The 18,628-nt window shown below is 36.3% G+C and overlaps 1 protein-coding gene across 3 annotated transcripts in view; it reads right to left on the minus strand.

The window, feature by feature from the left end:
* Positions 1-18,628, minus strand: part of Nedd4 (NEDD4 E3 ubiquitin protein ligase) — a 124,874-nt gene that overhangs the window by 22,919 nt on the left and 83,327 nt on the right. For all 3 annotated transcript variants that reach the window (XM_076850814.2, XM_076850813.2, XM_076850811.2), the window contains 6 exons: positions 18,335-18,396; positions 15,913-16,015; positions 10,475-10,641; positions 5,024-5,141; positions 4,617-4,784; positions 3,546-3,611 (listed from right to left, as the gene is read on the minus strand). In XM_076850814.2, the coding sequence (XP_076706929.1) occupies positions 3,546-3,611; positions 4,617-4,784; positions 5,024-5,141; positions 10,475-10,641; positions 15,913-16,015; positions 18,335-18,396 (684 nt within the window). The remainder of the gene's footprint in view (positions 1-3,545; positions 3,612-4,616; positions 4,785-5,023; positions 5,142-10,474; positions 10,642-15,912; positions 16,016-18,334; positions 18,397-18,628) is intronic.

Genomic DNA, 18,628 nt, shown 5'->3' on the forward strand with positions numbered 1-18,628 from the left:
ACTTATATATGGCACAACTTGCCCTATTTAAGTTTTATAGTTACATGAATTTTGGTAACACAAATATAAAAAATGACAACATATAAATATGGATATATAATACTACAGTGAAGATACAGAATATGTTACCTTGATCTCCTTTACTTCTTTCTTTTTTTTAAAATAGAGAAATTAATTTTAATATGTTTTCATTTAACCCAATGGATTACCAACATAATTTGCAAAGAAAATAATTGTTAGTAAGATAGTTCATGTTCATTTTCTTTGTCCTAGTAATTCTTTGGAATCTAATGTCTATGTAACACACAGCAACACCTCAATTTAGACTAGACACATTTCAAATACTCAGTAGCCTGATGTAACCAATGGCTGCCATATTGGCTCCTTTCTTCACCTTTCACCTTTTGGTGAGATATATGCTGTAGGCTGCATGGTAAGTCCCCTGGTTATGTGATTTCTTGTTTAAGATAAACCTATTTTAAATCATATTTTAAAGTATACAAAATAAAGTATATAGAATTTCATTGGGGGGAACTCCCAAATAGACAATAATGATGAGAATGGGAAAACTCTAATAAAATGTATCAACACTAAAAACCACATACTAAGTGCTTTAATGTAGACCATGACATTTAGCCCACATACAAACCCCTCTCATGGGTGCTGGGGATCTAACTCAAGGCCTTGCACTGCTAGGCAAATGCTCTATCACTGAGCCACACCCAACCCTGAGAAACAAGTCTTAATGAGATAATGGTGAATATTGGCCCATTTTGCTGATGAGTAACCTGAAGCTTAAAAACCTGAAGTAATTTGCTAAGACACATTGCTTGTAAGAAATGGAGCTGGGATTTGAACCCAGGTAGTTCAACTATAGAAATCACACTTTGGTGCTGAGTGAAAAGTTATCCTTCTTGTTTCTCCAAAGGCTGGGAGAAGCTATTTATTATAGTTTGTTACAAATGAATAAAGAGGAGTCAGGTTATTTCTAGGTTTACTTTAAATAGTCCTAGGTCTGGCCTTCCCTTTGTCATTTTGAAACCAGGTTGACTCTTTGAGGCCTGGGTTGGCTCCTGAAAGCACCTTAGAATGTACATGTCATCCCCACCAGTCTTCACTAGATAACACAGTTTCCTAGATACACAGGAGCTCTAAGTAGTCTCTGACAGTAATAATGAACTGTTAGACTACAAAATTATGGAAGCTGCAGTTTAACAAATGTCCATCAACTGGTGAGTAGATAAATGAAGTAGGTCTATCTACACAATGAAGTAACATTGAACTATTGTGACATGCAATCAGATTTGAAAAATATCATGTCAAGTGAAAGGTGTCAAACACCCAAGACTACATAATAAAACTACTTACTGTATGATTCCCTTTATATGAAATTTCTAGAAAAGGCAAAATTGTAGCAACAGAGAGCTGAAGAGTGGTGGTTCAGGGCTGGGAGTAGGCCCAAGAATGGAGGCAGCTTCATGGAGTGAGGGAAGGGTTCCTAAACTTGAGCATGGTAAAGTTTGCATGATGGTATGAATTTATAAGACCTCATTTAATTACACACTTAGAAGTGGGTGGATTTGATGGCATGTAAATTATACCTTAAGAAGGGCTGGAGATATTACTTAGTTGGTAGAGCATTTGGCCCTGAGTTTGATGTCCAGCACTGTTCCCCCCCACTAAAAACAACAACAACAACAAAAAAAAACCCAAGTTGTAATAGGTCTTTTGATACATAAATCACTTCAAGATTCCCTTGCTCATCTGATGTACTTATTTTTTGGATGAATACCTGTCAATGAGAAATTCAATATTTTCACTGTATGGAGGATAAGGTGCATGGGAGAAATACCATGGAAGAATAGGCTCTGGTCTAGTGGAGGAGGCAGACAGGTGACCACAGAGAGTGAAGCTGGTGAGGGGAATCTCTTGGGGGCATCCACCCCTTTTATGGTCAATGTTGAGCATGTTAGTGTCCACCCTTCCTCAGCCCAGGATCTGTGGCCCTCTCCTCATGCAGGATCATCTTTTAGATGAACCATTCTTGAGTGGTTGAGAATTTGGGGGCCTCTGCACAAGAGCAAAAACCCTACTTTTCAGCTGGGCGCAGTGGTGCACACCTGTAATCCCAGCAGCTCAGAAGGCTGATACTGGAGGATCGAGAGTTCAAAGCCAGCATCAGCAATGGTGAGGCACTAAACATTTCAGCAAGGCCCTGTCTCTAAATAAAATACAAAACAGGGCTGGGGATGTGGCTTAGTGGTTGAGTGCCCTTGCATTCAATCCCTGGTACCCCTCTAACAAAAAAAGTCCACTTTTCAAAATTAATATATTGGTTGCCACCTAAAACTACAAATGGTTGGTGGGAAAAGTGAGAAGGCCATTCCAAGGGAGAAATGAAATGAGCACAGTTAGGAGAGGGAGAGAACCAGGACTTGGAAATAGACTGTTTGGAAAGAAAGCAGAGACAGCAGTGAAGGCTGCAGGAGTGTTTGTAGGTAGACAAGGAGAAGGGGAGGCTGGGGAGGCTGAAGAGGCTGGGAGCCCACATGTTTAAAAAACAAGTGGCAGGCTGGGGATGTGGCTCAAGTGGTAGCACGCTTGCCTGGCAAGCGCGGGGCGCTGGGTTGGATCCTCAGCACCACATACAAATAAAATAAAGATGTTGTGTCCGTCGAAAACTAAAAAATAAATATTTAAAAAAAAAAAAACAAGTGGCAGGGGAGGGTAGGGGCTGGAGTTATGGCTCAGTGGTAGAGCACTTGCCTAGCATGTGTGAGGCCCTGGGTTCGATTCTCAGCTCCACATATAAGTAAATAAAATAAAGGTCCATCATCATCATCAACAACAACAACAACAAACAATCAAAAACCAAGTGGGGGGGGTATACAAGGGAGAGAAACTCAGTATGAGACTTGGGTCAGGAAGAGTATGGCGACAGGGAGACCAAAAGGGAATTCATAGTTCAGGCATGAAGTTCTTAAGGTCCAAATTACAGTAGAGGCAGGGCTGGGAGTACCTCTGAGGAGGCAGAAGGCCTCCACAGAATGCTGGACTGAGGCTTCAGGGAAGAGAGGGACCAGGGACTGTCAAACTCCAATCTGACCACTGAGCCTAATGACACCAGTGGATTGCTGACTTGATGCTTCATGCGCACCGGGCAGAAATAGTTGCTAGATGTCGGGAGTCTACAAAGCTGGAGGTCATGTGCCATGTGCAGAGCAGAGGTAACTGGACACCAGAATCCCGAATCGTGTGTACATGCAGCAGACCTCCTATCACCAGCACAGGACTCCAACTGACAAGCCATCTCCCAACAGCAGTCACCAGCATGGGGACTCTGCTATGTAAATATGGGAGAGACAGTTCTTGGGTTGTCTTTAAAGGTCCAACCTTGTGTCTCTCTCCTAAACCTCATTCCCTAGAGCCCATGCTGTACGGGTTCCCTGCTAGAGAGTCAAACATTCATGCTCAGTGTTCCAATAAAAAAATGGTGCTAAGTTTTATATTTTTATTGATGATTGAGGAAAGAGGATAAAACTCACCACAGGAAGTGTAGGCTGTTCCTCAAAAGTATAGGCTTGTAAGCTGCCTCTTCTGCTGGAATGATTCTTGTTAAAACAAACAAACAGAATAATAATACCTTTAGATTTGTCTTTAACGGCAGATAAAGTAGGGAGGGTGAGCAGGACGGGGCAGAGAAAAGAACGCTGTTGAGATGAGGGTGAAGGTCCATGTCTCCTATTCCCATCTCCCTCTTCTCCCCCAGGGCTGGATACCCTCCTTGGTACCTGCTCTTGAATGTCTGACCCCTTCAGCATGTCCACAACTGGACTTGGATTTTTCCCCTCTGTGCCCACTCCAATCTGTTCCTTCTCTCATATTCCTCATTTCAGTTGCAGTCCCTAGATCCTATCCAGTTTCTTTCTCATTAGTTCTCAAACACTTTCTCCTTATTATAATTGAGAAAGAGAAAAGTGGCCCCTGACATCCAAGGCCTGGCCTGGCACTCACAGGCAGGATCCTGAGTGTGTTCAGGTAACTCTTTAATTGTGTCTGAATGCAGACAAAATGTGCATATTGTCCAAGCCACAAAACACTAAAGATCTCCCCATCCCTGCTAAAATGAGTGACAGCTCTTCTTTGCCAACCACTACTTTAGCCTCACTGTAGATAAGATTTGGGATACACAAAGACTTTCTCCTGCTCCCTGACCACATCCAAAAGAGAGCAAAACCCTCCTCAAAATCACCTAACATGAGCCTGAATCCTTTAACTCTTTCAAACGTCCTCTTACCAAGACACCAATGGAGTGTGTTCTTTCTTGTTGAGATAAATAATAAACCTAACTTGTTCAAATAAAATATGCTCCAGGTGGTTTCTGGAGGGCACTTATTTAATGGACATTAAGATTCAGTGACCATGTGGATTGCCCATGACTTTGCTCTATACTATTAGTGGGGATATTTGAAAAAACAACCTTGTGGTAAAGTCCCAAGTCCCCTAAAACATTATTCCATGCCACTTCAGACAAAATTTTATATAAAAGTTGTTAAATGGAAGAATATTTATAAAATAAAATCCTGAGGCCATAACAGAATCAAAGAGCATCTTACTGAGCAGGACGCTGTCGGGCTGGTGGCTGAATTTGCACAAATAGTGAGTCTGGCGTTCAATCCTTCTGCAAGGTGAGTCTGAACATCCAAGTTGCTTGCTAGTGGAGGTGCTGGGAAGGCCTGACTGCTATATGTGGCAGCTTCGTCTTCTCTTATAATTTCCCAGTTCTAAAATGAACAGAATCAGCTTGAGCCATACATACTTTATTTTTATTTTTTTAAATATTTATTTATTTTTAGTTTTTGGCGGACACAACATCTTTGTATGTGGTGCTGTGGATCGAACCCAGGGCGCACACATGCCAGGCGAGCGCTACTGCTTGAGCCACATCCCCAGCCTTTGTGCCATACATACTTTAATCTACTGCTATGACATGTGCCCATCAGTGAGAACAAGAGAACTATACCTCGGAAGAATCCCGGTTGTCAACACTCTCCGTTTCCTCGGAGATCTGCCTCCTGGTGGTAAAGGCACGCTGTGCTTGCAGTTGAATGTTACCATTCTCAGCATCTGTGAGGTCATCCCTGTATTGGAAGTGGAAAAGCCATTACTTGTGTCTTAAGATAATTAAAATGACAGCCAAAGATCCTATGACCATTTAAACACTTATAGTAGATCAGAATTTACTGGTTTTAGCCAAAGGCTATTTCAACATGTACAAATTGTGGGCACACTCACACCTTTAGAGTACCTTATAGAGTTAAAAGTTTTTGTGGGGATGGGGTTGGGGCTCAGGGGTACAGCACTTGCCTAGAATGCATGAGGCACTGGGTTCGATTCTCAGCACCACATACAAATAAATAAATGAAATAAAGGTCCACCAACAATTAGGAAAAAAAAAAAAAACTTGTGAAAATGTGTAATGACTGATATTTTAGTTTAGACTTAGGAGAATGTCTGACATTCAGGTACTCAAAAATATTTGTAGAATGCATATCAGAGAATTTTATAATTTCATAATGTTATTATTTTCCCATGTTATTACATGAGTATATGTATAGTTACATATACATCTTCATGAAACAAACACTTCATTTGATAAAACTGGTCTTAGGAACAGAGTTCCCCATGCACAAATCTAGACGGCAGAATGAAAGACAATGAAAGGACTTTATAATTCAATGCTTAATAAACTAGGGATTAAATAGTATCTATTTTTTATCATACATAGACATAGGTCTGGTCTGAAAAAGGACAATAGTAAAGGCTTATCTGAGTTTAGTAAAGGTATAATCTTAGTCATTTATATTAGTCCAGTTATTTGCATGTAATATAACCAGACTATCAGGTCAAGAATTTTGTGCCATGTGCAGTTGTATATATCCATTAACCCCAGCTACTCGGGAGGCAGGAGGATCACAAGTTTGCGTCTGGCTTGTGAAACTTGGTGAGACCTTGTCTCAAAATAAAAAGTAAAAAGGACCAGAGGGCTGGGGTTGTAGCTCAGTTGTAGAGCTCTTGCCTCGCATGTGTGAGGCACTGGGTTCAATTCTCAGCACCATATATAAATAAATAAAATAAAGGTTCATTGACAACTAAAAAAAATATTTAAAAAAATGTTAAAAAAAAAAAAAAAAGCCAGGTGTGGTGGCGCATGCCTGTAAACCTGAGGGCTTAGGAGGCTAATGCAGGAGGATCGTGAGTTCAAAGCCAGCCTCAGCAAGGGCGAGGTGCTAAGCAATTCAGTGAGATCCTGCTTCTAAATAAAATACAAAATAAGGCTGGGGATGTGGCTCAGTGGCCAAGTGCCCTTGAATTCAATCCCTGATACCCCCAAAAAGAAATAAATAAAAAGGGCTAGGGGTGTAGCTCAGGGTAGAGTACCCCTAATTTAGATCCCCAGTACCAAAACAAGAACAAAGAAAAAAATTGTTCAAATATTTAATAACAAAATTATTATAAATTTATTTAATGTCTTATAAGCCCAGGACAGTAAGAAGACAAGTTATTTTTTATTAGTTCCTAATATACATAATGTTAGGATTCATTTTGATATAATTATATAAGCATGGAATATAATTTGCTCTAATTTAGTCCCCAGTACTTACACTGACTCTCCTCCTTCTCCCTCTCCCTGTTCCCTTTCCCCTACTCTATTGATCTATTTATTTATATTTAAAATAAATCAGTGTACATAATGGTGAGTTTCACTGTAGTATATTCATATATGTATATTGGAAAGTTAGTTCAGGTTCAGTCCACTGTTTTTCTCTTATCCTGTCATCCTTCTTCCCTCCTCCCCAATCCCCTTCCTCTATTCCCTTGATCTTTCTTTTTTTTTTGATGGAATTCCAGCTCCCCTCTAACCCCTGTCCCCCCTACCCCCATTTTAGACTAGTTTCTGCATATAAGAGAAAACATTAGACCTTTGACTTTTGGGGTCTGGCTTATTTCACTTAGCATCAGAGTCTCCAGTACTGTCCATTTACCAGCAAATGACATAATTTCATTATTCGTTATGGATTTATATTCCATTGTGTATATATGCCACATTTTCTTTATCCATTCATCCATTGAAGGTTGGTTCCATAGTCTGGCTATTGTGAATTGTGTTATTATAAATATTGATGTAGCTGCATCACGGTAGTGGGCTGATTTTAGATCTTTTGGATATACACCAAGGAGTGGGTGAACTGGGTATATGGTGGTTTCATTCCTAGTTTTCTGAGAAATATCCATATTGCCTTAAAAAATCAACAAGTGGGATTGCATCAAATTAAAAAGCTTCTGCACGGCAAAGGAAACAAGTGCATGAAGAAAGAGTCTATAGAATGGGATAAAGTCTTTGCCACCTGCTTCTCAGGGAATTCATTATCTAGAATATATAAAGAACTCAAAAAATTTAATACCCTCAAAACAAATAATCCAATTAATAAATGGGCAAAAGAACGAACAGTCACTTCTCATGAGTATAAACACAAATGGCCAATAAATATATTTAAAAATGTCCAACATTTCTAGCAATTAGGGAAATGCAAATCAAAACCACATTGAGATTTCACCTCACTCCCGTCAGAATGGCAATTACAAATAATACAAATAAATAATAAGTGTTGGTGAGGAGATGGGAAAAAAAGGTACACTTATACATTGTTGGTGGGACTGCAAATTACTGCAACCACTCTGGAAGGCAGTTGCAGAATTTCTAGTCTAATTCCTAGATCTTTAATCTACTTTTGTGCAGGGTGAGATATAGGGTACAGCTTCATTCTTCTACATAACAATATTCAGTTTTCCCAGCACCATTTGTTAAAAAGACTATCTTTTCTCCAATGTATGTTTTTGCCACCTTTTTCTAGTATCAGATTACTATATTTATTTGGGTTTGTCTGTGTCTTCTATTCCATAGGTCTCTGTGCACATTTTGGTGCCAGTACCTTGATGTTTTGGTTACTATAGATCTGTATTATAATTTCAGGTCTGGTATTGTGATGCCTCCAGCATCATTTTTGTTTTTTTTTTTAATTTTTAATTGTAAATGGACATAATGCCTTTATTTTATTTATTTTTATGCAGTGCTAAAGATTGAACCCAGTGCCCCACACATGCCATTTAGCTACAACCCCAGTCCCAGCATTGCTCTTTTTGCTTGGGATTATTTTGGCTATTCTAGGTCTCTTATTTTTCCAAATGAATTTCAGTACTGCTTTTTATAGTTCTGTCATTGGTATTCTTATGGGAATTGCATTGAATCTGTATATTGCTTTTGGTAGTATGGCCATGTTAACAATGTAATTCTTCTTATCCAAGAACATCAGGGTATTTCCATCTTCTTGGGTCTTCTTCAATTTCTTTAGTGTTGTATAGTTTTCATTGTACAGGTTCTTCAATCCTAACAAGATTAATTACCATTGTTTTGAGGTTATTATGAATGAGATAGTTTTCCTTATTTCTTTTTCAGCAGATTCATTACTGGAGTATAAGAACACAATTGATTTTTGTATGTCGATATTGTATCCTGTTACTTTACTAAATTGTTTATCACCCCTAGAAGTCTTCTGGTGAGGTTTTCTGGATCCTCTAAATACAGGATCATGTCATCAGCAAACAGAGATAATTTGACCTCTTCTTTTCCTATTTGTATTCTTTCCATTTCCTTCAAGAAGACATGTTATTTTTCAAAAAATATTATTTTAAAAATTTACATATACAATAATTGTACACACTAAATTTTGGTGGTGACATGTAGTGTTTTGATAAATATATACATTGGGTATAATCAATGCATAGAATTTAGCATATTCATCACCTCATAAATTTATCATTCTTTATAGTGAGAACATTCAAAATCTACTCTTCTAGATTATTTGAAATATTCTATACAATACTGTTCGTCCCAGTCATCCTATGCGCAACAGAACATTCAAACTCATTCTTTCTATGTTAATGGTACTTTGAACCTGTTAATCATGCTTTCCCTAACCCTCCCAACCTCTAGAAGATCAGTTCTTACTGTACTGTAGCTGATAAAAAACATAAGTCTGACAGATGGCTCTAAGAGAATGCTTCAGACTTCTTTCCCATGTTAGATTTTTTTTCTAGCTGAAATGACATCAGTCATAGTGAAAGAAATGCGTTTTTGCTCAAGTTGGGCTTGCCATACATAATACTAAGGAATGGCAATTTTGCAGAATTTTACAGTATCTTTGGTTTTGCAATCTGTATGTCATTTCAGAGATATTGACACCTCTGTGCAATGAATAACTTGGATTACTGATTTACTTTGGAAGGACTTGAGAACAGAAAATATCTATGATAGTGCTTGGGATATATCAGATACAAAATATGAGAATCAAAATTTAGGAGGTTAATGGACAAATAAAAATTTTAAGAATGTGTCAAATAGTAAAAGACTGATGAAAGTCATAATAAGGCGGTATGCAAAGAGAAGTAGAAGGGGATTTGGTAATAAATATTAAGGTTGAGAAGATTTGGAAATGTATACACAGTGTGATGATAAACAAAAATGTCACTTTGGAGATATGCATTAGGATATGTCAAAGGTCATTCTGTCCTTGGTCTGTGTTCAGTGGGAGATGTGTATACACTGATCAGACTGGAAGATAAGGTCAATAATAAGACCTTAATTATTAAGTCCTTTATATTGTATAAATCACTTATTTTTTTAAAAAACGGGTACTAAAGGGGCTGGAGCTGGAGCTCAGAGGTAGAGCACCTGCCTTGCATGTGTGAGGCACTGGGTTCAATCCTCAGCACCACATAAAAACAAACGAAATAGGGGTATTGTGTCCAACTACAACTAAAAATAAATAAATAAATAAACATTCTTTAAAAAAAAAAAAAAAGGACTACAGAAAATAACATTTTATTATATTTTAATAACAAACCACAAAATGTTTCCAAGATATTTTAAATCAGTCTGAAAAGATCCCTTGTTGCTATATAATAATTAATAATTTATTATAATTAAAGCTATTGAAATGGCAGTATTTATGATTTAAATAATTCTAAATATTATCAAATCATATATATGTATATATGTATATATATATATATATATATATATATATATATATATATATATATGTATTTTACTTACAATGGATCTTTTATTTTATTTATATGTGGTGTTGTGGATCAAACTCTGGACCTCACTCCTGACAGGCAAGCATTCTACCATGGAGCCACTACTCCAGCCCTCAAATCTTTTTCTTTTTCTTTTTTTTTTTTTTAAATAGCTGAGAAAGCATTTTTTTAAACCCCTGGGCCATAAAAATCCTAGTCTTCTTCCAGTTTATGGATCCCTAAACCACCATGAATCCATTCAAGACATAACTTCAAAATGAAAGTGGTTAAAATGTATCCAGATTACACATGTGAAAGCCTCTGCACGTACTGAGGGGTTGGTCTTTTCCACTGTGTTCTTCTAGACTCATGGTTTACATAGTAGGTCCTTCCAAGGACATCCTGCCTCTCTTCCCATCCTGGAGGTAGAGGAGAAGGTTCTTGTTGCTGCTGCAAATGGCAAGCAGCATCTGGTTGGTCCAAAACAACCCAGCCAGGCTGAAAAACAGAGTGGAAACAATTAGGTGTGTCTGCTCCATTTTTTTTAACTTTATCAATCATACGCCAGAGGAAATTTTAAGAGAGTTAGTGTATTCAATTTCAGAAATTATACATAAATGGAATTAGCACATCCTTAACTTTTAAGACCATAATATGAATATTTTATAATAATAATAAAGACTTTCTCTGCAAAATAACCACTTCAATTGTTTGAAAATGTTTAAAAAAATTTTCAAAAAAGTTTAAAAACATATCTAATAAAAGGACAAAAACACACCCTTTTAAATAAATAAACACTGATGTAACATTGGAAAGCACTGAGAAACTGAGAAGCATAGTTTAAACTAGTGCAATCTTAGGCTACTCTCTAAATCATAAGCAACTAAATGAAGGTCAGGAAAGTGTGGTGCTGGTCATGGTCTCTCCCACAGGGAAAGCACCTTGCTTACAATGGAAATCAATATCCGAGACATGAAAAAATCATTAGATAAAGGTCAAATATATACAGACATGTTAGAGAAGGGTGAATGCTTGAGAAATAACTGCTACAGTGAACTGTGTATGGATTGAAAAGTCATTTTGATTCTCGTCTGATTTTTCTGTTTTTCTTTTGGACCAGGAAAAGGGTTTTGGTCAGGTCATAAAGCAGTTAAAGAAAGTTTAAAAAAAAAAAAAAACTTGGAAATATGTTCACTCTGAGACTTGCAAGAGACAAAATACATACAAAGCCTTAACTAGGGTATAAAAGTAAAGGGTTCATTAAAAAGAGTTATAAGAGCTAATGACAAGTTTTCATATGAAAAACCTCATAACAGAAAAGGCAGCACATAAAGATTTATTAAACACCAATGTGGTTAGGAAAGCATTTAAAATTGAAAAACGAAAACAAGTAAAGAAACTTTAAAATGCTCCTAAAAGGATACAAAAGACTAAATGAATGAAAAGACATAGTTAATCTGTAAGTTTGCCAAAATTCTGATAAAACTACATTACATATTAAAAAAAAATAACAAGACAACCAATTCACAAATTCAAATAGAAACATGAACAAGGAAGAATAACCAGCATCATTCTGAAAAAGAAGAGCAGTGATTAGAGATGAGCCCTGCTACGGAAAATGTTATGCCCTATAATGGCTGTGTGGTACTGGTGTGTGCAGATCACTCTAGAGAATGGATTAGAAAGCCTGGAAAGAAACCCAAACTTATAAGAACTTAGCATATGACAAAGACATTACAAATCTGTGAGAAAATAGGCAGGCTGCTCTGAAAATGGGTACTTATTTGAATAAAAAACCTAATTTGGATCCATACCTCACACCTTAATGAGGTTAAGTTACAGAGTAGCTGGGCATGATGGTGTGTACCTGCAGCCCCAAGCACTCAGGAGGCTGGGTAGTAGGACTGCTTGAGCCCAGGAGTTTGCCTGGGCAACACAGCAAGGTGAATGAAATGAAATGAAATTTCTTGAGTCTTGCCATGTTGCCTGGGCTGGCCTTGAACTCCTTAAATGATCCTCCTACCTAGGTCTCCTGAACAGTTGTGACTACAGGTGTGCACCAGCCCAGCTCAGATGGAGTAACATGTTAGACATGACATCAAACCAAGAAGGAATACAAAGAGATTATCCATAAATTTGGCTATAAAACCCCTAAAGATGTACATGGCAAAAAAAAAAAAAAAAAAAAACAAAAAAAAAAAACTACCAAATCAAGGTAAAAATAAACACAAATCAGAAAACATTTTTAGTACTAAGATAATAGTCAAAGAATAAGTTCTTTAACATATGCACAGTTTATGTTCTAGGCACTGGAGATCCAGTTTTTCACAGTGGTGAAAAATTGTTGTGTGCTAGGCAGATGAGGGCTTAGAAGCAGGGAGAGAATTTTTCTACCTTAGAAGACTGAACTTGAAAATGAGGTCAAGGAGAAGAGATGGGAAGGAAAGGAATAATTTTTGGCAGCAGGGAGAAAAAGGGGTTTCTGCAGGATGGTTGATCTATTCTGTCTACTGGGTAGGAGGATTCTGGACTGAGGGGTAAGGAGAAAAGACCGAAAGAATAATTTTGGGAAAAGGAATATGGTTGGGAAACAAAATTTACTCCATTTCTTTCTCTTTTCTCTTTTCTATTTTATTTTATTTCTTCTATGGGAACTGATGTCTTTAGTTTTTTTCCTTTTTGTTGCCCAAATTCCATTTTCTTTCTTCCCTCCAAACTCTTACTTTGTTTTTTCATCTGTATTTATCTTCCTTTTCACTCTCCTTTCCCTTACATGATGAGGATATAGGATATATTAGTCTTGTGAATACAGAATTCAATTTTAATCCTCTGATCTTCATTTCAAAGATACGTGAGCTGTTAGGCACAGTGGTGCATGACTATAATCCCAGCAACTAGAAAGGTTGAGGCAGAGGGTCACAAGTTGGAGGACAGCCTCAGAAACTTAGCAAGATCCTAAGAAACTTAATGAGACCCTGTCTCAAAAGCAAGCAAACAAACAACAACAACAACAAATGGTCTACACTGGGTGGTGCATGCCTGTAATCCCAGCAACTTGGGAGACTTGGGGCAAGAGGATTGCAAGTTCAAAGCCAGCCTCAGCAAAAGCGAGGTGGTAAACAACTCAGTGGGACCCTGTCTCTAAACAAAATACAAAATAGGGCTGGGGAACTCAGGGGTTCTCAACCACTGAGCCACATTCCTGGTACCACACCCCCACTCCCCCACTCCCCCCCCCACCTCCCCCTCGCAAAAAAAAAAAAAAAAAAAAAAAGTGTAGGGATGTGGCCCAGTGGCAAAGCATTCCAGGATTCAATACCCAGTTTAAACAAAACAAAACAAAAAAGGCATGTGAATTGTATTATATTTCATTCTTCTGAAAGAAAGGTTATCAAGATTTTTTTGTTGAATGTAGTCAATTAATAACTTTCCTTTAAGATTACATTTATTAATAAAAGGGATCTTACTACTGCTGAAAATAATTATAAAAACATTCAAAATTAGGAAAACAATACCAAAAGAATATTTCTTTAAAAGCGGTGATTTCTTTGTTTCAAAACACACACACACACACACACACACACACACACATGTGCATGCACGTACACAGCTAAGATTTCTCAGATCTACTTTATATTATAGTAAATTCAAGAAGAAAATGAAAAAAAATTGAGTAGGGCCTTTAAAAAATATATTTCAAGTTTGAGGAAGTATAGTTGTACATTCAAATACCATGATTGAGATTTTGTTTTCTAGATAGAATGCCTCTCTATTAAACATGTATTATCGTCTATTCTCCATAAACTAATTTTCTAAGAATCAATGAACCTTACTTAATTAGTAGCCTCAAGGCTATATGCAATTGCCTAAAATTTAGCAGAGTCAAAGCGGGTCAAAAAGAAAGCATTCAGAGACAGACAAAAGTTCTATGTCAATCTTCTTAAAATATAACTAACTCTTAAATTGCACAAAGAGTACAAATCAAATGTTAATTACCTGTTACACTCATGCTTTACTAAGGATTACAAACTGCCTTAAGAGAGATCCACTTTTCAAAATTTTAATTGTTGTCTTCAAATAGTAGAATTTCATATATCCAGTCACAAACTAGATTTCAAAGAACTAGGCAAGACTTCTCTGGACACTAGCTACACAGAAGACAAATAAGCACAGATTCATGTGTTTGAATTCCTATGGGTTTTCATAAATAAACTACATGCTCACACCTCCTGAATTACAAGGTGCCTTCTGAGGGAATTAAAACACTGAGACATGAGACCACAAGATGAAACAGAACAGAACTGTGAACGGGGTACCTATATGATATGTGTGTGTGGGCAAAACTTGGAGTAGGTTACTAAATAATGAAATGTTATTAATCTTTTTAAGTTACTAAATAATTTTCTTTCTTTACAGCAGACATCCTCCATTTCAAACAGAATTCCATCATGCAAGATGCCCTGGGTACTCAAATGGCAGGTAGACAAACGTCTACCCAAAAAATACCTTGAAAACTTTAAAAATAATTGTTGTATGAAAAATCAGAGAAAAATGAGAAAAAGGATAATCAAATAAATGAATATAGACTTGAGAAAATAACAAATTCTTTGATCACCAAACTAGGGATTTGATTTATGATGTAAAGAAGAAAATTTATCTCTTTCTATAATTACACATTCTCCCTGAAAAGCAAATCTCAAGACTGCATTCAAAATATTCCCAGAAAACGTTGTTGCAAATTCACTGCCTACTCAAGAGCACATGAGGTTGAGCCCAGCCCTTGGGGAGGCCCCTCTGCTTCACAGTTCTTACAGAGACCAAAGCAGAACCTCATACAAAGAGGTGACGACTGAGGAAGGAAAAAGAAACTTCTGAAGCAATTTACCATGTGTTTTCTGTATATGTTGAATGAATGATGTCACCTTTTGATGGATTGTGCCTTTCAAATGGACCTCAAGGAGAAAGTGTTTTTTGGTCCTCTTTTCAAATCATGAATTTTTCTACTGAAAGAAACTCTAGGGTTTATCTGGTATAACTCTGTGAATGAGGAACACAAGAGTCAGAGAAGGTCAGCTCCTCATTGGATCATGAGGCTGGTTAGTGGCAGAGCTTGCCACTGGGGTTCCCATCTCCAAATCCCCTTCTATTCCAAATATTCTGCATCTCTTCATTAGCCCCAGAGGCATGTAGCTCTATCCACATTCTTGACTTGGACTTTCCTTTCATCCATGAAAACAGTTAAATTCCACTCGCCTCAAATAAACACACCTTTTTATTATCTCATTGATTTCTCCCCTGACTCTACTTCCCTCATGATGTCCCCCACCATAATAAGAAAAGTAACAGGAATTACATGTCTTTCATAAAAGAGTTCCTTATTAGCTAAGAGTCTTTCCAAAATGTGCATATGTTTAACTTACAAATACTAAATTATGTTCTCAAAGGAGAACATGTCATGGTTTTAGAAAACTGAAAAACTAGAAAGTTCGTGACAGTTATAGTAAATGTTTTTCATTTATAAACATTGTATTCTCTACTCCCTAACCTTTAAGAAGACTATTGATAATGGCCATTCATTCTACTGAAGTATCCTTAGAAGAAAGAAATTGTTAATGAATGCTTAGATGAAATAAATAATCCAGGTAAATAATGGTAATTGCACACATTAATTTCACTGAATAAATTATTTTTCTTTAGGGTATATTAAAATAAGAAATCAGATATATATTTATATATATTTAGTTTAACCAAATAGTTATAAAATCTCACCTCTAATTCCTCAGCCTGTTCTGCATTATCTTCTTCTGAGCCACTGGTTTTAGGTAGATAAGTCATTTTTAATCTCAGATAACCTTTAACTCTTGACTTGTGACTGTAGAAAAGAAAAGAAGTATTCATAAAACTTCAACACTAAGGACAAAAGCATTCATTTAATGAATCTGTTGAATATCTACTGGCTATCAGGGGATTTACCAGAGGATATTCAAAGGCAAGTTCTAATGCAGGAGACATCTAGGAAAGGAAGAGATGGTGGAAAAAAAGGAAACACCCAAATGAATAACTGTTTTGTTATAAAAGATGCTAAGGAGGTTTAAGTGGAGGAGTAGAGAGAAGTTCAGAGTGAAATTGGTGAAATTGGCATTTCAGTTGAGGCTGAAAGATTGGGAAGAATATATATATATATATATATTAGGGATTGGAACCCAGGGACACTTAACCACCAGGCCACATCCCCAGGAATTTAAAAAAATATTTTATTAGAGACAGAGTCTTAAAAGAACCTGTAGAGTAAAATTGTATTGAGTAATTGAGTGAATAAAGCATTGAAGGGGGGCGGGAGACAGGGTCTTGCTGAGTTGCTTGGGGCCTTGCTAAGTTGCTGAGTGCGAAGGATTTTGATTTGGGGCAGTGGAGGCAATGGCCTCTGGAATGGAGAGAAGGATCAAGAACCAGGAAATAGATGGGAAACCTGGGCTAAAATTCAGGAAAAGGCAGTAACTGAATTTGGCTGGATTACAGGATACAAAACGAGAGCGTGGGAGGCAGGAATGGTCCAGATGATAAGGTCATGCAATATAAGAGAACTTTAGGCTTTATTTTGCACATATTGGGAAATTTTGAATGTAAGACTTAACACTAGTCTCACAATTCTAGTATGCTAAGATTTACTTAAGAAAACCTTGTCAATCCTAGCTTTCTATACAGTTTTATACACACACACATACACACACACACACACATATATATTTGGTGATTTTCACAGGTATCAGTTATGTAACCAATTATCCTGTTTTTCTAGATAAGAGTCCAAATTCTTTATTCCATCTTTGAGAGATTATATACCCTCTCTCCCCAGTCCTGTGTCTCTCTTAATTTTTTTAGTTGTTCTCTGAACACTTCTCATGGATTTGGTAAATTAAGTGTTCTTCTCTGAAGTGATCAGTAAAATTTCTTACTCTTCTTCCCAAGGCCAACAACATGGCTTATGCATTTACAGTTAAGGGGGGTGTGGACACTCTGACTTGTTGCTATAAATGATGGATACAGAAAATGTACTTAGATAATGTTTTGTTGAAAAACTTCTCTATAATTGTGCTTCATGTGTTTCCAACCAAAAAATAAAACCAAACCATGGATTTGACTTATCAAACAAATGATAAGGACTCAAACAAATGTAGGACATTTTCTATTTGAATAAATTTCTTCTGGGCTTGCAATCATATCCAATATATACAGAAGATATAATTTTGTTTAAAGAAAAAAATACTAAAAAACATCTGACACATTGAAAAGTAGGCAACTAGGGCAATCAAACAAGAAGAACTTTCAAATAAGTTACAACTGGTCCCAAAATTAGAGGAAGAAATTTACATTCTATACTTCTACAGAAATTAAATGTGTGACTTACAGAGTAAAAATCAGCAATATTAGAGCACTCTCTAATTTTAATATTTATATTAAGAAAAGTAATTTAACCATTTCAAATGCAAACTTTTACTATGTTTCAATAAAGCATTTTTTCAAATGCATTTTCTAGTTTAAAAAACAAGCTAAATACTGTTTTCACAGATGTCCTTTATCTGGTGTACTTTGACCTTTTTGACAGTAAATCCACACACATGTTTTAACTGGGTTTTGTTTGAGTAGGTGGTATAGAAGATCAAAAGGGGGTTTATTTACAGCATAAAATTTAAAATTTTGACAAAAATCAAGCAATTCAGCTTAGAAAAATGGAATTAAGAATATGCTATTTTAAATTTGTGTCCATTCATGCTATTTTTCCCTAAATACTTGAGTCTTCTAAAATACTTTTTAAAAATTAACCTAAGCAAAATATAGTTTTTTTCCTGAAACTGGCTTTGTGCATGCTTTTAAAACACAGTATGACAAAAATTACATGTGCTGTAAGATATAAAATATAATAAAATGCCAAATTTCAGCCTTCTAGTCAGAAAAATATTAGGAGAACAAATATTTCAGAAAGGGATGTGATTATTTTTCTATATCTTCAAAAATTTTGTAATGTGCATATAATACTTTTAAATCATAAATGATAATAATGCTTTCAATACTATTAATATAAAATTACAAGGGTTTAAATCCTAAATTTCCAAAAAGTCCACTGTAAAGTTTAACAGAGATTTAAAAAAAAAAAAAAAACAACTTACGCTATAAATTTATATTTACTGACCTTCTTGGGTGAAGAACAAAGTCCTTAAACGTATATGGTCTCTCCATTCTTGGATTTTCTGTCTAGAATAAAACAGTTAGTTTTCAAAATATATCTGTAACACAAAAATACTATGTACTTTTCAAGAAAATTCATGAAGTGTGACCTCAGAAATAGTTAAGAGAGAAAAAAAGTAGTTTTTGTTTATTAAACGGTTACAATTGTAATTTGACAGTGTTTTCACCTTCCTGCATGATGGGAATTGCAGCCAGCATCACAACTCAGCCTAATATTGGCTGGGCCCTAAGCGGAGCA

This window comes from Callospermophilus lateralis, chromosome 3 (assembly GCF_048772815.1).
Source record: "Callospermophilus lateralis isolate mCalLat2 chromosome 3, mCalLat2.hap1, whole genome shotgun sequence".
Lineage (NCBI taxonomy): Eukaryota > Metazoa > Chordata > Mammalia > Rodentia > Sciuridae > Callospermophilus > Callospermophilus lateralis.